Source organism: Leptodactylus fuscus, chromosome 9 (genome assembly GCF_031893055.1).
Source record: "Leptodactylus fuscus isolate aLepFus1 chromosome 9, aLepFus1.hap2, whole genome shotgun sequence".
NCBI lineage: Eukaryota > Metazoa > Chordata > Amphibia > Anura > Leptodactylidae > Leptodactylus > Leptodactylus fuscus.
The window spans coordinates 79,852,087-79,874,901 of record NC_134273.1 but is presented as its reverse complement, the minus strand read 5'-3'; the positions used below and the strand labels follow the sequence as shown (position 1 = coordinate 79,874,901).

Genomic DNA, 22,815 nt, shown 5'->3' with positions numbered 1-22,815 from the left:
CTCTGTATTACGGGTGTCGGGTGAAGCTGCCCTGAGATGCACCAAGATATCCACATAATGGTAATACTTTTTATGACAATGTTTCAGAATTTCTAAATATTATTGGATTCTTATCATTGTAACAGATGGCAGATGACAACAACTAATGGCAGCCATTACAGTGCCTAGGACCCAAGACTACCTAACCAACCCTTTTGGACCCAGTATCTACCTGGTACCATTCACGAGTATGGCGGCTGTATGACACCACATTGAAATGTCCGGTTGCCCAAAGCATTCCCTGACAACTGAAGAAGAACAATGGGGTGAACCTTCAGATGACCAGCTCCATCTTTGGATGGAGATTGTCTGAGGGGATGGAGATAAGTCAAAGTATCAGGGCTTACCAATGTCGTCGGACACAGTAAGAGCGGCTGCTGCTCCAGCCAGTTGTCTTACAGTCAGGTGTAGGATAGTGAGCTGGCGAAACATGGCTGATCTCCTGCGGTCCAGAACACGCTACAGAAGATTTCTTTATACATTTTAATTGTAATATGGGGCCAAGGATGTAGTAGATAAAAGGAAGAAGTACTGGGATATCAGCTGATCAGTAGGGGTTCTGGGTGTTGGACCCCGACTGAAATCTTATTGAGAGAGGATATTTCACCAATAAAAATAAGTTGGACCACCCCTTTAAGAGTTCACTATTAGTGGTCCTGCTATAAGGATTGACTAATGTTGGTGCGGCCCCAGTTGCGCCATCTAGGAAAGTTGGCTGAAGGGGTTGGGAATTATTAGCCAAAGGGGTAGGGCTTGAAAATCATCATACAGACAAGACACAGAACCAAGACGGCTGCTCCAGCCAGTCATCTTACAGTCATACACAAGAAGTTGACCATGACTGATCTCCTTGGACACAGAAGAAGATGGATCGATAGTTGTGGCTTCCCTATGATCTACCCTTGTCCGTACCCTCACTGGAGACCAAGAAAACTTCATACAAGACGACAACTCAATGGGAAATCTTAATAAAGTGGAAAGTCTCAATTTTTGGGGGGGGAGGAAATGTTCCCAAAAATTCTAAAAATCAACATGACGCGATCGCCCACATATTAATCCTAGATAACAGAATTCCTGGGCGCCGCGAAACAATCGGAGAACTCATCCATAAGATGTCATCAGCTAGAAAGTATGAAAGAAAGTATTAACTTCTGGGCAGAAAACATGTCTCTTGTGACGAACGTGATTTTACTACTGGTATCTGTTGTGGCCAGAGGCAGGTTTCTGTTAATGTAGAGGGGGTGGGGGTGGGGGGTAAGCTTGTATAAACAGTAGGGATGCTGAGACGTCACGTGGCTGAGAGACGGCGCGGACAACATCTTCTCTATTGGTCACTGGCGAATAAACGGTAGATGGAAATGTTTGCATAAAGCCAATGTTTGTTCAAGGAGTTGTCGGATGCGTTAGTACATACAGTAGACGCCATAAATTATGCAAATTCAGAAAGTCGCGGAAATTGGATCAGAGATTAAATGAGGTTTATAATGGCTATAGGCTGTATCGGAACGGGCTAGAAGTTCTGCGAAATCTATCACTATACGGGATTTTTTTTATGGCCGACAACTGGCCCCTTTATGGATCTGCAGTTTGGCACTGCCTCTGACCCCATACAATACAATGTATAAAGCCGTAAGTAGATGGCGCCATTCACTGTATAGTGGCCAGGCGGTGTAACTACAGCTCAGCTTCCGTAGACATCAATAGGAGCTGAGCTGTAGTAATTGCTCCTGGCTCTGTACACTCTATAATACGCCAATTTCTGTTTCATTAAACTATTAACAAATATTCTGGATTATTAGATGATCATAATCAAACATATATCGCTTCTTGGAGGTCGAGAATTGTTCGTATAGCGCCCACGAATGTGCACGAAATATGCATCAAACTTTACAATATTTCTCAACATTAGTGGCAGAAGTTGTAGAAATTGGGATTTTTGGATATTTCTGCCTCCGGCCAGTGACTTGTGACTATTTAAGAATGCGTGACTGCACTGCCACCTACTGGTGGGATACAATTCTACACCTTTTTTGCAACGCTTCATACATTATCCGCTTACTGGCGAGACCACAGAACTTTGAGCCGTCACAGATTATTTTTACGTTTCTTGGAAAGTGACGAATTAGGTTTCAGCAAGGACGGACCTTATGGCTTTAGAACATGGTGTCCTCTCCACTCGCTTATAATTTATGGCCCCATCCTGAGCCAATATTGGCAGACGACAGGTCATACACGGAGGTGCAGAATTTATTACCCAGCAGTCAGGAATAGGTCAAGTATATATGTGTAAGTATATCAATCTGGACAAATGGCAGGTCCTTCAACCCTACATGATCCTTAAAGGAATTGTCTGGTTTACTAAACCCATTCTCATGCACCTTATTAGGGAATGTGGAATTAATAGAGAAGCCCCCCCCCCCCCCTTTAGAATGGATGGTGGGTACAAAGAACATCTCTCACCCTGGAGGACCCAGCATGACTGTGTATCACAAGGACTGCCTGTTGCATTCAATGAGGATGGTGTCATGCCTCATTTCTCCTGTGGTGGCGCTGCAGAAAACTTTTGATTCTTGGGAGTCAGCTTGATGGCAGGAGACCATCAGGGGGTGTATCATAAATTAAAGTTGCACCTTATGCACTGTGTCTGGTTACCGACTGAGCACTAGGACCCCCACCCACGTCAAGAGAATGGTGCTGAGCCCCCTTGTATAAATGGAGCAGGCGCAAAGCATGCCAATATTAGCCAAAAAGAGGCCAACTATAGCCGTTGGTGTTCCAGCAGTCCCACAGAATTGGATGAAGATTGTGCATGACCTTCTTTCTTGTGATCGGGGGACCCCCTTTGGTCCTACTTGTGAGTGTTAGGGCAGGGCCGCTGTGCGGACGCTGCCGGCCCTCTTCTTCCTGTGCTCCCGAGACCCCTGCTTACAGATCTCGGGAGGCAGGTCAGAACCTCTGCAGCGTTGTGTGGGGGCTACCAGTCTACTCCTGAGCTTGGTTTTCGGCCGGACCACCGCAGGCTATTCAGTTGTACCTTGTGTCCTGGTAGTAAGCGTTCTCTTGCCCTGTTTGCCTGTTCTCTGACCCTGCTTTTTCCTCCCGATTTTTGTACTGCGCCTGCTCCTGTTTATGACCCCGGCTTGCCTCTAGACCTCCGCTTCCTGAACACTAATTTTGTACTGCTCTACCGCTCCCGTTACTGACTCGGTCTGCCTGACGTTCCCTTTGGATTTCCTACTGTACTGCATTGCCCTCTTGTTGATGACCTGGAACGTACGACTACGCTTTGACTCTCTGCTGCCACCTGCTGATACCTCCCCCACAGCCTTCTGAATCCATGGACCTGCACCGCAACCCGAAACATCTGCTGGTAAGGGTGCATTCAGACTACGTAACGCCGGGCGTGTATGAGAGCCGTACACGCCGGCATTACGGCAGACTGCCGAACACTTCCCATTCACTTCAATGGGAGCGCTCGTAAACGCCGCTGTTACGAGCGCTCCCATTGAAGTGAATGGGAAGTGTTCGGCAGTCTGCCGTAATGCCGGCGTGTACGGCTCTCATACACGCCCGGCGTTACGTAGTCTGAATGCACCCTTACTGTGATTTGTGCTGCGCTGTGTGTTTGGCATTTCCTGACCCGTACCGTTCTGCCCAGCAGTGTCACCAAGTACATTCCCACCATCTGGGGCTCTGGTGCACACCATTGTGGGGTTGGAGTTGGTGCAGTCGGGGTGTTGGACACTCAGCGCCATACTAACCATTTTGATCAGTGTCTCTCGCACTGGTTCTCACGTTGGCTCTGAACTGCATCTGTTACCCTAATAGTGTGACCTACTTCCTACCCCATGAATAGGAGATTAGCTAAAAGGGAACCTGCCAAGTTGTTTGGGACCACTAAACCGCCAACATGTCATTAAACACTCAGGACCTTTGTATCTCACCACTGCTTAACACTGGTATCCTATCCCTGGAATCTGAACTTGAAGGGAATCAGTTAAAGGGATTGTGCACATTGAAATTTTACTTTATATAGAGGGGTTGCATGACAAATTAAAGGGAATTTGCTGTTTAGGGCCACCAAAATACCAATAAGCAGTCCGGGTTTAAGGTCCCAAACCTCTTTATCATGCTGCCATTTGCTTCTAGAATCAAAACTTGAAGAAGTCTGGTGTCCTTCGAGGTGAGTCCCCAAAGGGACACTGGCGCATGCGCATTGCGCGCAATGAAGCCGAGCTCAGTACGCCTTGCTTCACGGCGCATGCGCCAAAAGTGCGGAGCATGTGCAGTGGAGTGAGGTGTACTAACCTTGGCCTCACTCCTTATACGGGACACCAAGCGTTTCAAGTTTGGATTCCTAAAGATACCGGGGTGAAACAGCAGTAGAATTGAGGTTTGAGGTCCAAAACCAGGACTTCTTATAGATATGTTGGTTTAGAGGTCCCAATAGCCCGTAGGTTCCCTTTAATTTCTGATACAACCCCTTTAAACAAAGTAAAATGTGGAAACAGACTGTGCCTCTAACCTATTCCCTTATGGGGTTTTGCACAGCGTATACTATATACCACTTTTACAGTATCTGGTCAGTAGTCATTTTTCACGATCGTGTAATCGATACGATAAAATAATATTACATCTGGCCTATTTCGGGAGGTGGCGTTGGTTTTCTCGAGTCCTTTGTGCTACATTCCTGGACTTAATAATTGATTGTGGGATGTGAAGGCTTTCCATTTAGCAATCCTACTGGCTGGCACAGCTTGAAATGGAAAAAATACTTGGCACTGCGTTAAATATTCTCCTGCCAAGGACACAGCCTTAAACTCAATCATTTTGCTCTGTCATATCGGTTAGAAGACTGGTGTCACTGGCATTATATTCCCAGATTAAAAGTCACTGAGCAGCATTTAAAGGGGAACTCCCCCCACCCACCTGCTGACCAATGTTCTTGAGAGTCTCAAGGAAAGACATTGGTGAAACCAACAAAATGTCACTGCTTCCATATTAGGCCGGGTTCACCTCTGCTAGAATTTCAGTTGTGTCAGGTGTCCGCTGGGCGTTGCTTAAGCTGGGAAGTGTCTTGAGGTTTGGCTTGTGAACCCTTCTAAACCCACCTCCTGGGCAACTTAATTATTAAGTCTTATCTATCTGCAGGGCTGGGGTGATATGCTGGTTCTGGTGACACTAACCTATCTATCTGCAGGGTTGGGGTGATATGCTGGTTCTGGTGACAGTAACCTATCTATCTGCAGGGCTGGGGTGATATGCTGGTTCTGGTGACACTAACCTATCTATCTGCAGGGTTGGGGTGATATGCTGGTTCTGGTGACAGTAACCTATCTATCTGCAGGGCTGGGGTGATATGCTGGTTCTGGTGACATAACCTATCTATCTGCAGGGCTGGGGTGATATGCTGGGTCTGGTGACAGTAACCTATCTACCTGTAGGGCTTGGGTGATATGCTGGGTCTGGTGACAGTAACCTATCTACCTGTAGGGCTGGGGTGATATGCTGGTACTGGTGACATTAACCTATCTATCTGCAGGGCTGGGGTGATATGCTGGGTCTGGTGACAGTAACCTATCTATCAGCAGGGCTGGGGTGATATGCTGGTTCTGGTGACATAACCTATCTATCTGCAGGGCTGGGGTGATATGCTGGGTCTGGTGACACTAACCTATCTATCTGCAGGGCTGGGGTGATATGCAGGTTCTGGTGACAGTAACCTATCTATCTGCAGGGCTGAGGTGATATACTGGGTCTGGTGACATAACCTATCTACCTGCAGGGCTGGGGTGATATGCTGGGTCTGGTGACATAACCTATCTACCTGCAGGGCTGGGGTGATATGCTGGGTCTGGTGACAGTAACCTATCTATCTGCAGGGCTGGGGTGATATGCTGATTCTGGTACACTAACCTATCTATCTGCAGGGCTGGGGTGATATGCTGGTACTGGTGACATTAACCTATCTATCTGCAGGGCTGGGGTGATATGCTGGGTCTGGTGACAGTAACCTATCTATCAGCAGGGCTGGGGTGATATGCTGGTTCTGGTGACATAACCTATCTATCTGCAGGGCTGGGGTGATATGCTGGGTCTGGTGACACTAACCTATCTATCTGCAGGGCTGGGATGATATACTGGGTCTGGTGACATAACCTATCTATCTGCAGGGCTGGGGTGATATGCTGATTCTGGTACACTAACCTATCTATCTGCAGGGCTGGAGTGATATGCTGGTCTGGTGGCAGTAACCTATCTATCTGCAGGGCTGGGGTGATATGCTGGTCTGGTGGCAGTAACCTATCTATCTGCAGGGCTGGGGTGATATGCTGGGTCTGGTGACACTAACCTATCTATCTGCAGGGCTGGGGTGATATACTGGGGTCTGGTGACACTAACCTATCTATCTGCAGGGCTGGGGTGATATACTGGGGTCTGGTGACAGTAACCTATCTATCTGCAGGGCTGGGGTGATATACTGGGGTCTAGTGACACTAACCTATCTATCTGTAGGGCTGGGGTTATGTGCTGGTTCTGGTGACAGTAACCTATCTATCTGCAGGGCTGGGGTGATATGCTGGGTCTGATGACACACTCCCTTTAAAGTACTTTTCCACTATCATTTATTTCCCACAACACAATTTGGGACATGAATTTGACATTTCCAGACCTGCCGAAGCTCTTGGTAAATAATTAATATGATCTGCTCCTGCATTAAGTCGACCTTACTAAAACTGTACAGGATGAACTGCATGACTGCTTGGGGACCGGCCAGTGTATAGGTTTGTAATTCTGCAACTATCCCTTTAAGAGTAACTGCCCAGGTTGGATACCCCTTCTCAAATTGAAGGATTGTACCCCTGGAGTGGCAGGTCATAGGAGGCCCTTATGATATGAGCCCCAAGCAATGGCATTAAATCAAAGGAGACATCGATGACGATCAGCAGTGATCTGGGAGGAGCTCAGAAGCATGTGTGGATTTTCTCTACAGCGCCACCACTGGAGACATTAAATATGACACAGGTCCTTTATTCTATCTATGTAATACATGGACATGTTAGGTCCTCCAGCACAAGAAACCCTATAGCTACTCTGGGTAATAAGTGGAGATCCTAAGCATGCTATACCACACATCAGTATACGTACAGTGACCTGTAATACATCCGCACCCGGCAGGTTTCACAACATGTAACATTATTTCATTATTTCCCTTTCCAATGTCCTGATAAAGTTATTTTGACGTCAGCATTTGCCCCTATCAATGATCCGAACATCAGTCAGCGCTGACCCTTACTACAGAACGCTTTTTGAAGTCTTGTGACCTCTGTAAAAACATGTTGTGTAATAACCCCCTCCCCCCACCCACCTGTATAATATTAAATACATCACAAGATTATAAGAAACACAAAGCATTATAGTGACATAGCAGAGCTGAGAATGTCAACAGCGCAAGGCAGAGCGTATTAGCTAAGACAATTCATGTTCAAGTGCTTTATAGGAGCGCAGTCTGTACACAGCCCAATATAGTAATCTAATGTAGGGAAGATGAACTTACTGCACCGCATAATAGAACTGCAGCAAAGCGCAGCTCTGGGGTATAATACAGGATAAATAATGTAATGTATGTACACAGTGACTGCACCAGCAGAATAGTGAGTGCAGCTCTGGAGTATAATACAGGATAAGTAATGTAATGTATGTACACAGTGACTGCAGCAGCAGAATAGTGAGCGCAGCTCTGGAGTATAATACAGGATAAGTAATGTAATGTATGTACACAGTGACTGCACCAGCAGAATAGTGAGCGCAGCTCTGGAGTATAATACAGGATAAGTTATGTAATGTATGTACACAGTGACTGTACCAGCAGAATAGTGAGCGCAGCTCTGGAGTATAATACAGGATAAGTAATGTAATGTATGTACACAGTGACTGTACCAGCAGAATAGTGAGCGCAGCTCTGGAGTATAATACAGGATAAGTAATATAATGTATGTACACAATGATTGCACCAGTAGAATAGTGAGCGCAGCACTGGAGTATAATACAGGATAAGTTATGTAATGTATGTACACAGTGACTGCACCAGCAGAATAGTGAGCGCAGCTCTGGAGTATAATACAGGATAAGTAATATAATGTATGTACACAGTGACTGCACCAGCAGAATAGTGAGTGCAGCTCTGGAGTATAATACAGGATAAGTAATGTAATGTATGTACACAGTGACTGTACCAGCAGAATAGTGAGCGCAGCTCTGGAGTATAATACAGGATAAGTAATGTAATGTATGTACACAGTGACTGTACCAGTAGAATAGTGAGTGCAGCTCTGGAGTATAATACAGGATAAGTTATGTAATGTATGTACACAGTGACTGCACCAGCAGAATAGTGAGCGCAGCTCTGGAGTATAATACAGGATAAGTAATATAATGTATGTACACAGTGACTGCACCAGCAGAATAGTGAGTGCAGCTCTGGAGTATAATACAGGATAAGTAATGTAATGTATGTACACAGTGACTGTACCAGCAGAATAGTGAGCGCAGCTCTGGAGTATAATACAGGATAAGTAATGTAATGTATGTACACAATGATTGCACCAGCAGAATAGTGAGCGCAGCACTGGAGTATAATACAGGACGTAACTCAGGATCAGTACAGGATAAGTAATATAATGTATGTACACAGTGACTGTACCAGCAGAATAGTGAGCGCAGCTCTGGAGTATAATACAGGATAAGTAATGTAATGTATGTACACAGTGACTGCACCAGCAGAATAGTGAGTGCAGCTCTGGAGTATAATACAGGATAAGTAATGTAATGTATGTACACAGTGACTGCACCAGCAGAATAGTGAGCGCAGCACTGGAGTATAATACAGGACGTAACTCAGGATCAGTACAGGATAAGTAATATAATGTATGTACACAGTGACTGTACCAGCAGAATAGTGAGCGCAGCTCTGGAGTATAATACAGGATAAGTAATGTAATGTATGTACACAGTGACTGCACCAGCAGAATAGTGAGTGCAGCTCTGGAGTATAATACAGGATAAGTAATGTAATGTATGTACACAGTGACTGCACCAGCAGAATAGTGAGTGCAGCTCTGGAGTATAATACAGGATAAGTAATGTAATGTATGTACACAGTGACTGCACCAGCAGAATAGTGAGTGCAGCTCTGGAGTATAATACAGGATAAGTAATGTAATGTATGTACACAGTGACTGTACGAGCAGAATAGTGAGCACAGCTCTGGAGTATAATACAGGATAAGTAATGTAATGGATGTACACAGTGACTGTACCAGCAGAATAGTGAGCGCAGCTCTGGAGTATAATACAGGATGTAACTCAGGATCAGTACAGGATAACATATGACATTACATGCAGGTAAACTTAGTAACATTATTAAGAATCTTATCACGATGCCAGTCAGGAGGGAAGCTACAATCCTGTCTGTCGCATGTCCAGAGGAATGTCTGTCACACGTCACATGAAGGTGTGTGTCACATGTGGAAGGTGTGTGTGTGTGTCACATGCCAAGGAGGTGTGTAAGGGGCGTGCGAGCTCCCTGTGCCAGACAGAAGCCGGCCATAGCAATGCACTGGGATAAACCAGCTCCTGACTTGTAGACCTAGAAGTGTGACAGGGCACGTGCAGCCCGGCCAGATGATCCCAATGGGCTGCTGAGAATTGTTACGGTAAATTCACAACACACGTGACTATAGATTTACTAACTGGGCAAGGACATAGAAGGTGGGCAAGGATGAGCCTCAATTTGGCACATTTATGGGGCACGATGACAGATCTCAGCTCCTGTCCCCGGGCATCACTATGGCCAGAGCAGAGTGGGGATCTAAGACAACCCAATTCTTCATAGTTACATAGTAGATGAGGTCGGATGAAGACACAAATCCATCATATCCAACCTATAACCTATAGATTTACTATTACTCATTGCAGAAAACTAGTGAGAGTTATATCACCGTCTACTACAGTCCTGACTGGCATAGGTTCAGCTGCACCGACATGTGCAAGAATTATGGAGAGTCGGAGTCTGGCACATCCGTAACCTGTCAGGTGTAGGAATTGCCAGTTTTAATAAATCTGCTTTATAATCCCAAAACATTGATTTGGTATTAAAAAAGTCCATTGGGAGGGCAACATGGTGGCTCAGTGGTTAGCACTGCAGCCTTGCAACACTGGAGTCCTGGTGTTCAAATCCCACCAAGGGCAAAAAACCATCTGCAAGGAGTTTGTATGTTCGCCCCATATTCCAAATACATACTGATAGGAAAAAATGTACATTGTGAGCTCTATGTGGGGCTCACAATCTACATAAAGAAAAAAAAAGTCCATTGGTTTCGGAGATCTAAACTGGTTTAGTAGAATAATGGCCAGATTATCGTATGCCCACCGACACCAGAGTCTTATGTAGGGGATTTCTTCCTTTTGATGATAAGTGCTTAGATAGATAGAAAGATATATAGGTAGATAGATATTACATAGATGTTAGATAGTACATAGATAGATAGGAGATAGATAGATAGATAGATAGATAGATAGATAGATAGATAGATAGATAGATAGATAGGAGATAGATACATAGATAGATAGATGATAGATAGATAAATAGATAGGAGATAGATAGATAGATAGATAGATAGATAGATAGATGATAGATAGATAGATAGATAGATAGGAGATAGATAGATAGATAGATAGATAGATAGATAGATAGATAGAAGATAGATAGATAGATAGATAGAAGATAGATAGATAGATAGATAGATAGATAGATAGATAGGAGATAGATAGATAGATAGATAGATAGATAGATAGATAGATAGAAGATAGATAGATAGATAGATAGATAGATAGATAGGAGATAGATACATAGATAGATAGATAGATAGATAGATAGAGAGATAGAGAGATAGATAGGAGATAGATAGATAGATAGATAGATAGATAGATAGATAGATAAATAGATAGGAGATAGATAGATAGATAGATAGATAGATAGATAGGAGATAGATAGATAGATAGATAGATAGATAGATAAATAGATAGGAGATAGATAGATAGATGATAGATAGATAGATAGATAGATAGATAGATAGATAGATAGATAGATAGATGATAGATATGGATAGATAGATAGATAGATAGATAGATAGATAGATAGATAGATAGATAGATAGATAGAAGATAGATAGATAGATAGATAGATAGATAGGAGATAGATAGATAGATAGATAGATAGATAGATACATAGATACATAGATACATTACATAGATAGATGTTGGCGGCAGAACAGTTATGTGATTGCAGGAACCATTTTTTTTATATAAAATAAATTCAATGCCATATACAGTGATTCAATATCATCAGATCGACAGACACAAATCCAATAATAATAATGAGTGGAGAATGGGGAAGGGCATGACACAAGGATTCTAGGGACACCAAAGAGACAAAGCTCCGCCCTCTCTGGACTGGGACTGGACTGCTGTTGTGTCTGGAGCGTTCCTTTAAATTCAGAATAATAAAAATGCAAAAAAGTCATTAAATGAATGAATTATAGACAAAATGTGTAAAGAATAAACCTATTATAATGAACGCTCAGATAAATAGCAGGATATAACCATCACCTGCTCCTCTGAGGGATATCAAGGGTTAACATACACCATAAACTTTATTACTTTCCTGCCTGTAGTCACATGACCTATCTGTACAACTTCACCTCTGCTACAGCAGAATGTAAAAGTATAGCATAATACTTGGAATGTATATACAGTAATATACGGATCCCATACAGTGATTATTTCTAGCAAGGCAAGGGTTAACTAGTGCATGACCACCGGGTTTTGCAGGGACATGTATTGACCATCTAGCACACCGGTCAAGAGAGGGTTAACTGCTCTGACCTCTAGGCTGTGCCACTGCGGACTAGAGGGGACCCGCTGTGCCATGAAATGGTTAACTCATTGAGTAAATTATTATTATTATATGGGCGTTGCTGGCTTTGAAAGGGTTAATCGACGCCTTGACCTCCTGTGCTCATTGTATAGCATACTGTAGAGATGTCGCAGAGCTGAGTTAGTCGTCTGGTGCACCTCATGGGCGATATCCCTGTTACTTATAGTACAATCTCAGCGTGACATATTAACAACACCGTGACAAACTCAACTCTGCTGCATCCTGAGCTAAACAACTAGTTAATTCATCCAACATGCAAAAAAAAAAGGGTTAACCAATGCAATATCCAGAATATTACGGGAGCCATAGTGCTGACCGGAGCAGAAAGGGTTAACCCATTAAGTGCGGCTCATAGAGCTGCTGCCAGTCTCCAGATACAGGGCTAGAATAAACACAAGCATGCCTGGGCACAGCAATAACTCAGGGGGGCATCATCACTTACCCATAGAAGCAGGGCTGGTACATCTGCACCCCCAGGGTCTCCATGCCCCTATTTTGGTTATTTCTCCCCTTAAAGGTGTTCTGCGAGCCCTTGGAGGCCAGTGAAAGTCAAATGAAGTTGTGGCTGAGCATGTGTCAGTGTGGGAGGCGCCTGCTTACACCTTGGCAACTCCAATCCTGAAAAAGCTGAGTGCCTGAGCGGTGCCCTGCTGTCTGCTACTATACAGACCTGTTTAATCCAGCACCTACCTGGGGCAGAGGACAACCTTGTATATGGTGGAGGACCAAGGGCAGGGGGCAGACTGACAGCTAAGACTGGATACAATGTATCAGTAATGTAACCATGTAGTGTGGGCACATGTAGCTGAGCTGAGATTGTTAGATCATCATAGTCAATTCTAGTTATCAGTTCACTTTCAGATTAATCACTTTTATTAACTATCCTTAGAGGAAAATCTAAAATCATAAATGATCCAAATGGAATAGAAAATACAATTCATGTAACTCGTCACAGAAAGAATGAGGCTGGACTAGCAAATAATCCGGATTATAGGATAATTATTGTAAGGTATGTCAAACACATAGAATTTCATTGTCTGTCTATGGAACCATCTCATATCTATCTATCTATCTCCTATCTATCTATCTATCTATCTATCTATCTATCTCCTATCTATCTATCTATCTATCTATCCATCCCTCCATCCATCTCATATATACCTATTTATCTATCTACATTTCTTTCTTTCTTCTTTACTATTGGAGTGCTGCCTGTTTTTTTGTTTTTTTTGCATTTGTATCTATCTATCCATCCATCTCATAACCATCTATCTAGATATTTTCTTTCTATGTATTATATATTTATCATCTTCCTTCCTTCCTTCCTTCCTTCCTTCCTTCCTTCCTTCCTTCCTTCCTTCCTTCCTTCCTCCCTCATCTATTTTATATCTTTCTTTCTACATTTTCTTTCTTTTTCACAATATACTGCCCCTAGCTCAGACCCCACACAATATACTGCCCCTAGCTCAGACCCCACACAATATACTGCCCCTAGCTCAGACCCCATACAATATACTGCCCCTAGCTCAGACCCCACACAATATACTGCCCCTAGCTCAGACCCCACACAATATACTGCCCCTAGCTCAGACCCCACACAATATACTGCCCCTAGCTCAGACCCCATACAATATACTGCCCCTAGCTCAGACCCCACACAATATACTGCCCCTAGCTCAGACCCCACACAATATACTGCCCCTAGCTCAGACCCCACACAATATACTGCCCCCAGCTCAGACCCCACACAATATACTGCCCTTGGCTCAGCCCCCACACATCATACTGTCCCCATCTTACAACCCACATAATATACTGTCCCTTGCTCAAACCTTACACAGTATACTGAACCCAACTCAGTTCTCACACATCATACTGGCCCAAGCTGTGACCCCCATACTGTAAAATGCCCCCAGCTCATACCCCACACGGTATACTGTCCCCAGCTCTCTCTGAGTATAATGGCCCAGCCTCCACACAGTATAATAACCTTAAAACAAGGGTAAATATTAATCTTAATAAAGTCATTACATTTGGGGGCACAATCAGTAGGATCAGTATTTTGTGTTTTCCCATAGGGAGTTATAACTAACAACCTCTCCTGATCACATCCAGCAGACAGAGGAAGTCCCGGAGAAAGTACAGCCCTATCACCTATGTAACCTACACCATGACCTATGGTAACCTACACCATGACCTATGGTAACCTACACCATGACCTATGGTAACCTACACCATGACCTATGGTAAGCGGCTCAATGGTAATTTATGTACCATCACCCATCAGTACCAGCACCATCACCTATGGTAACCAGCATCAGCTATTTGTTACATTGTATAACCTTGAAACAGAACGGAATGTGAACAGATTGCTATGGGCTGGTTTAACCCCTCAATGCCAGTTTATGACCTTGGCTGTAATTTACCAAGGTTGCTAATTATTTTTTCTGAAGTCCATCCAGGCGACTGATCAGTGTGATGTGTAAATGTCAGATGTCGCCTACAACAAATTCATTCATGTTTTATGTATAAGAATATTCCTCCCAAACAACCAGTTACAGGTACAAATCACAATATACTGTCCACAGCAACATATTGGGGGGGGGGGGTTATAGAAATTATGGACCACATTGACCTTCAGTTTTAAGGCTCCATGGTGCCCCCCGCAGGTTGCTGAAAAATGACAACATGATGAAGATAGCCGAGCACAGTACTTGTCCTATCAGTCCCATGGACTTTGACGAAGAGCCCGCCACTCTATACAAACCCCACTCCATATATATATATATATATATATATATATATATATATATATATATATATTATATAAAATTGATTTTAATTTTCCCAAAAATATTGTAACCTGCAATTTTCACTCTGACTACTAAACTAAAATAGCCTGACATTTGCCAATTCTGTAAGAACTTTCTTTTCAGGAGTCACCATATTAACATCACAGACAGTATTACAATAGAAGATAACACCTCTAACAATAACACCACTGACACTTCATTACAGCCACTACTAATATGAACTGATGTCACTGTTCCCATAGGCCTCAATGTGTCGGATCCAGACTTTAGCTGCCTATGGCCATGACTGTACTGTAAAGCAAATCACTAAGTGCTGTTAACATATCAGAGAAGTCCCGGGGTGGGGAAATAAACATATTTCCATTTCTCCTGCAGTTTTTGGGGGACTCCTGAGGTTTGGGGTGACCTTCCAGAGTCCCAATCTTCCAGGTCAGAAATTCCTCCACATCCGCAGAATCTAGGGGACCGATGGTCAATGGAGGTCCCAATGGTGGTAACCCCAGTGGCCAGGTGCCGAGAATATGGGAAAAGTCTCGGATCGCCCCTGGGGTGATAAAAGTCATGATCTAATACCGGTTATCCCATTCTCTCTGCATTGTCAGTCAGGTTATAGAAAGACACATGAAGTTAGAAGCAGTTTATTCTCACATCACTCAGCGCCCCCTATGGGAGGTCTCCTGCACTGGCACACTGAAAGACGGGAGTTAAAATAAAATCCTAATTTCCCATTTTTATAGAAGGAGACAATTTGGTCTAGACTGATTTTCGCTTGTGTTATGGTTGTAAATATAGAGAAGTGTCTCCACATCAACAGAAGCAACGCCAGAAAGAGAATTTCGCGCCAGATAATTGCGGATACTTCTAAGTTAGGCCATCCGAAAATGGCGCAGATCTTACCGCTCTGGATAACAACGCAGGGCGTATTTGGTTACTATCTCAGGATCCTTCTGATTTGGGGATGTAATAGCGGTAATATAACGGGTGCTGGGAAAGTTTTTGGATTTCCGGAGGGCACTTGGCGTCATGTCATGCAGTAGGGGGCGCCTTCCATCTACCCATAATATACATCCCATGACTCCCCATCATCATACCATTTATGCACCCACACGTATCTCCCACATGGGAGTCCCTAATACCATTGGAGACTGGCACAGAGACTGCAAAAAATCAGGGTGCCGCAGGAAAAATCAAGGTTTTTTACAGTGAGGGTAAAGTGGATGCAAATCCCATGCCCACTTAGCGGTAAAAACCGCCATACAGGTGCATGCTGCGATTTCCAAAAGCGGCACGGTTTTGGAAATCGCAGCATGTCAATTATACCCTACGGAAACGCCGGCGGTTTTCCCATAGATATAATTGTAACAAAAAGTCCGTGGAGGAAAACTCCGCAAACTTTCTGTTTAAAGCGCTACAGGAAGAATCGCGATGTGTTGCCGTTGCGGTTTTTCGTGCAGCGCTTTATGGCTGCGGGACGTCCTTAACCTTAAGGGAACCATTCATCTGACATGGGGCATACTAGTATTACCCATCTTTCTGTGTTGTGCCGTTCCTCTGTTATTCCTCCTAGAAATTTATAAAATAATTCACAACTTTGTGTTATCAGTTAGGGGCGTGTCCTTATACACTCTGACCAATCAGTGCTACCAGTGTCGGACAAGGACACGCATCCTATCATTTAAACTGATATTTTTCTGCTTATTACGTAGGAATAGCCTTAAGAAAGGCTATTCTTCTCCTACCTTTAGATGTCTTCTCCGCGTCGCCGTTCCGTAGAAATCCCGGTTTCCACCTTTATGCAAATGAGTTCTCTTGCAGCACTGGGGGCGGTGCTCAGCGCTCAAACAGCACTGGGGGCGTCCCCAATGCTGCGAGAGAGCTCTCCAGTGCCGCCTCCATCTTTTTCAGAAACGGGCTCTTCACGCTTCTTCTTCCAGCGCCGGCTTCAAACTTCTAGGCCTCAGGCAGCCGACTATACTGTGTAAGTGGCCATTTTCTTGTGGCCAGCGGGCATGCGCAGTCAACTTTGCTCTAGGCCCGAGGTCTAGAAGTTTGACGCCAACCCCTGGAAGAAGAGGACTTTCCTGAAGAGGATGGAGGCGGTGCTAGAGAGTTCTCTCACAGCATTGGGGACGCCCCCAGTGCTGTTTGAGCACAGTGGACCGCCCCCAGTGCTGTGAGAAAAATCATTTGCATACCGGCGAAAAACGGGATTTCTACAGAACGGCGGTGCGGACAAAACATCTAAAGGTAGGAGACGAATAGCCTTTCTTAAGGCTATTCCTACGTGTTAATCAGAAAAAAATCTGTTAAAATTATAGGATCCCTTTAACAAGAAGAATTGTAATACCCAGTGGTCATTTTATTCATAAACTACCAGTCGGAGTAACAGAGAGACACCACAATAGAAAGTTCTATAGATGCTGCAGATTTGCTATTTCAAGTAGTGATAAATCAGGGGAGCTGACCGGTCCTCTATAAAGTGGTATTGTGCTCTCATGCAATACCATATACCACCTATGGACAAGAGTGGCGCTGTTGCTTTGGAAAAAAAATCTAAAAAATGTAATTTTATGTGCTGATATTCATGGCTTTCATGTCCTTTCCTTCTGATATCCAGAAGAATGGAGATCAGAGAACAGACGGGACTGATAGGATACAAGACCGGAACAATCAAAGACTATAGACAGGCTCCCGAAGCTGCGTCCCCCGGCGGATTGTGCAGATCCTTTACACACCTCTAAAAATAACCAATAATCTCTGTCTATTGTTAGTCGTATCCTCTGCGGTTGGACGCTCGCTTGCTCCATTCAGAGGTATTTTAGGTATTGTTGGTGCGGTGCCAGCTCCCGACTCATGTAAACAGCTCCGAGCGCCAGAGAATTCTGCAGGACTGGGCAGCTCCATGTGCCAACAGTATACAAACTGAAAGCAAGACCCCGGCTCGAAACGCAGAAATCGCAGCTAATCCCTTCACAGCTGTGCTTGTGCCCGGCCCGCAACGTGTAATACGGCTTGTTTAGCAACCCTAACCTTTCCAAAGTCCCAAGCTGCTTATTTTATTTATACTATAGGACAAGATGTAACGGCGGCCACATTCCAAGGATTCGGAGCAGAACCTTGGCCTATATATAGCACTTAATAAAAAAGTGGAGCTAAGTATAGACCCTGCCAACCTGCCCCTCCCCCGAAAGACACCTTCATACAAGGCTGCGATTAATTTCTTTATTCAAAGTAACTATGATTCCAGGGAAATGGAGGACGCGAGGTATGGGGTAGTGGTGGGAGCACAGAGCTAGTATATTATCCCTGTACTGTGACATCACTGTGTGTATTATCTCTGTACTGTGACATCACTGTGTATTATCCCTGTACTGTGACATCACTGTGTGTATTATCTCTGTACTGTGACATCACTGTGTGTATTATCTCTGTACTGTGACATCACTGTGTATTATCCCTGTACTGTGACATCACTGTGTGTATTATCCCTGTACTGTGACATCACTGTGTGTATTATCTCTGTACTGTGACATCACTGTGTATTATCCCTGTACTGTGACATCACTGTGTGTATTATCCCTGTACTGTGACATCACTGTGTGTATTATCTCTGTACTGTGACATCACTATGTGTATTATCCCTGTACTGTGACATCACTGTGTGTATTATCCTGTACTGTGACATCACTGTGTGTATTATCTCTGTACTGTGACATCACTATGTGTATTATCCCTGTACTGTGACATCACTGTGTGTATTATCTCTGTACTGTGACATCACTGTGTGTATTACCCCTGTACTGTGATATCACTGTGTGTATTATCCCTGTACTGTGACATCACTCTGTGTATTATCCCTGTACTGTGACATCACTGTGTGTATTATCCCTGTACTGTGACATCACTGTGTGTATTATCTCTGTACTGTGACATCACTGTGTGTATTATCCCTGTACTGTGACATCACTCTGTGTATTATCCCTGTACTGTGACATCACTGTGTGTATTATCTCTGTACTGTGACATCACTATGTGTATTATCCCTGTACTGTGACATCACTGTGTATATTATCCTGTACTGTGACATCACTGTGTGTATTATCTCTGTACTGTGACATCACTGTGTGTATTATCCCTGTACTGTGACATCACTGTGTGTATTATCCTGTACTGTGACATCACTGTGTGTATTATCTCTGTACTGTGACATCACTGTGTGTATTATCCCTGTACTGTGACATCACTGTGTGTATTATCTCTGTACTGTGACATCACTGTGTGTATTATCTCTGTACTGTGACATCACTGTGTGTATTATCTCTGTACTGTGACATCACTGTGTATTATCCTTGTACTGTGACATCACTGTGTGTATTATCCTGTACTGTGACATCACTGTGTGTATTATCCTGTACTGTGACATCACTGTGTGTATTATCCCTGTACTGTGACATCACTGTGTGTATTATACCTGTACTGTGACATCACTGTGTGTATTATCCCTGTACTGTGACATCACTGTGTGTATTATCCCTGTACTGTGACATCACTGTGTGTATTATCTCTGTACTGTGACATCACTGTGTGTATTATCTCTGTACTGTGACATCACTGTGTGTATTATCTCTGTACTGTGACATCACTGTGTGTATTATCTCTGTACTGTGACATCACTGTGTGTATTATCCTGTACTGTGACATCAACAGTCCTTATAGCTGTCTTTCTTGCTAATATCACATAACTGCGGACCCTCAGCCGACTTAAATAGCTCAGAAGTTCCTAAATAAAAATGTAAGAGTTGCTTCTAACCCAACAATCCCTTTAAATCAAGCCTTGTCGGTATATACAGTCCTACTGTAGAGAATGACAAGTAGATCAGGCTGTGGACTCAGTGCCCGGCTATGTAGTGATCATAGGTGACAGCGCCCCCTCTAATGGACAAGTATGTGTAGTGCAGCCAAACCTGCGCACCGTCATCTAACCACAAACATTTTTTGTTTAAGAAAAATGTGCACAGACGAGGATTTTAACCGCAGTCTTTTGTGAGAATGTCCCTCGTAAGCAAAGTGTTAGATTCCATTGTTCGTCTCCGTTACGCGGTTTCCGTTGCCTGCTTTACAGGATCTCCATGACTCAATATCTGGGAAAGCGATAATTCCCTTTTTTTGCAAGTCAATCCTGTATTTTTGGTGCAGTAACAAGTGCCCAAATAGTAATGTATAAAGTGCATTGAGTTAGGATAGGGGTGCGGGGTATTGCGGTATTGTCGCCACAATGTTACGGTATGAACTTCTATAATATTCCTATAGTACGACTTTACACATTTTCATTCATTGTTTATAATCCGTGACTATTAGGCGTTGTGTCATTCTCATACCCCACATACAAAGTTCCAAATCTCCTGTGTGCATATTCTGTGTGTCTGCAGCCACCACTAGAGGGAGCTTCTGCTTCACAGTCAACAGTCACGTGATCTGATCACCGCTCAAGTGAATGGGTCTGAGCTGTGATGCCAAGTATAGCCATGACACAATACAGGCCTCTGTTTGGTAAGTTTTGCAGAGTCCGCACTCCCCCAAATGCAGCTCTTGTGCCATTACTTAAAGGGTTGTAACTTAGGGGGGTGCAGAGGGTGCGGATGAACCCAGGCCCATACACATTCATTGGTTGTCCAGTACAGGGGCTGCGGCAGTCGATAGGACACCCATATGTCCTATCTTTAGATCTGATTACCTGATCCTTCCCTCTTCCCATACACATTCATTGGTTGTCCAGTCAGTCATTGGGTCCAGTAGGGTCCATTGCACTCTATTGCGGCTGAGATCCCACTCACAGCACAGTATACAGATCTCACTCTGCTTCATGCTCAGTATACAGTACAGGGGCTGTGGCAGTCGATAGGACACCCATATGTCCTATCTTAAGATCTGATTAGTGGATCCTTCTCTCTCTTGACCTCTTCCATAAGGTTGGGGTCTCCCATACTCATTACTTGGTTGTCCATTCTGTCATTGGGTCCATTGCACTCTATTGCGGCTGAGATCCCACTCACAGCACAGTATACAGATCTCATTCTGCTTCATGCTCAGTATACAGTACAGAGGCTGCGGCAGTCGATAGGACACCCATATGTCCTATCTTACGATCTGATTATCGGATCCTTCCCTCTTCCCATAGACATTCATTGGTTGTCCAGTCAGTCATTGGGTCCAGTAGAGTCCATTGCACTCTATTGCAGCTGAGATCCCACTCACAGCACAGTATACAGATCTCATTCTGCTTCATGCTCAGTATACAGTACAGAGGCTGCAGCAACCGATCATTGGAGGTGTTGGATCTATTAATCCGATATTAATGAGCAATCCCATTGATATATTATCGGTATCTAAGCCTTGAACAATCCTTTACTAGTCTGATTTGGTCATAGACCGTGTCAGCACAGCCGGACCCCCGCCCTGGGACCCCACACCCAGATTACAGGCATCTACATGTGTCTTCTCAGATATGGCGGCCACAAAGCACATTCACAAAGGTTTCGCAATCAGTTTTCATTCCTGCTATCTCTGAACGGCCGAATTCAGCGCTTTTACCCTCCCTTTCGATGTTATCAGCTGTTTTCTTTCTGTCACAGATAACACAAACCGACCGAGACTAAAATATCCAAAACCGACAAAATCCGACTGTTCGGTATCAGTATTGTAATCTCAAGGGTGACATTCAGACACGCACGGAAATAAGACAATAAGGTGTCAGCGCTGACTGTATAAAACACGTAGACCAAATGCGGGACCATATTGTGTAATACATCTCATAGGGGGCCTGTATATTATAGGGGAATATGGAGAGTGTGAGGTTCACCTGGGCCCACTGGCTGGCACTATGGAGGGCACAGGCCACTTATCATGGGAATGTCCATTAGGGAAACATAGGAGGAATTTTTATTAACTTTTGGGGTGTTCTCAGCTGCAATGAACACAGCCCAAATGTCTCCATTTAAATCAAGGTTGCTGAGCTGCAATACCAATCACTACCACTGAAGACAAGTGGCGCTGTTTCAGGAATAACATTTTATATATACTGAGACCATCAGTATAAAAAGCTGTCAGTGCAACAGAGATAAATCCAGTTTGTGATCCAATGTTGCATTTTATCACCCAGAGAGGCAAAAAGGGGGCGCTCTGACACCGCCAGACTAGTTAGTCAACTCCATTAAGAATTTCTGTCCATTCTGAGGCTATTTCAGCCAGAACAAGCAGGGCATAAATGTCTAATGATCTGGGATACAAATTTGATACTGCAGAGTTGACCCCATTCAATGAATGGAGCTGAGCTGTAATACCAAGTACTGCCTATAGGGATGAGTGGCGCTGTTTCAGGAATAAAATGTAATAAAACCCCTTTTTATAAGAACCTCCCTCAGTTTCAGAGACAGAGAAAAAACCACTGCATTGGCAGCTTTGGGCTCATAATGTGTGTCCAAAAGGGGGCGCTTTCACCCAATGAAATTGCTTAGTCCAGTCCATTTTGAATCTGTGCCCATCTTTGGGCCTAAATGTCTTGCCATTTTGGATTAAACTGTTGCAGGTGACCCTATTCAATGAAGCTAAGCTGCAATACCAAGCACTGCCTATACAGAAGAGTGGCGCTGTTTGGGAATAAAAGCTCTACATCAAAAGCATTTACTACTGCAAAGCCAGCGCCGGGTCTACTGTTGTGCTATGTGTGGCAGACAGGGGGCGCTCTTACACAGTCAGACCGCGCAATCTACTTTATTATACATATTACATCCACGCCGTTTTCTTGTCTCCATTTGCTATATCCCAAACCGCATTCCCCTGGGTTTTAGGCCACTACATTTGCAAAGACACCTGCCCAAGCCAGTACATCATAGACGCTTAAACAGCCAGCCCTGAGGCATTGTGGGTACAGGTATGCAAATGAGCACCGTGCAAAAGAACAAAAAAA

General features: G+C 44.0%; 1 protein-coding gene across 7 annotated transcripts in view; it reads right to left on the bottom strand.

Annotated features, from left to right (window-relative positions):
- The window catches only part of MITF (melanocyte inducing transcription factor), a 128,627-nt gene that overhangs the window by 59,555 nt on the left and 46,257 nt on the right, over positions 1-22,815 (bottom strand). The window contains exon 1 of one of the 7 annotated variants that reach the window (XM_075287520.1): positions 12,479-12,603. The exons of the other annotated variants lie outside the window; for them this stretch is intronic. Coding sequence (XP_075143621.1) covers positions 12,479-12,522 — 44 coding nt within the window. The 5' untranslated portion in view covers positions 12,523-12,603. Of the gene's footprint in view, positions 1-12,478; positions 12,604-22,815 lie in introns of those variants that run through there. 7 annotated transcript variants of the gene reach the window in all.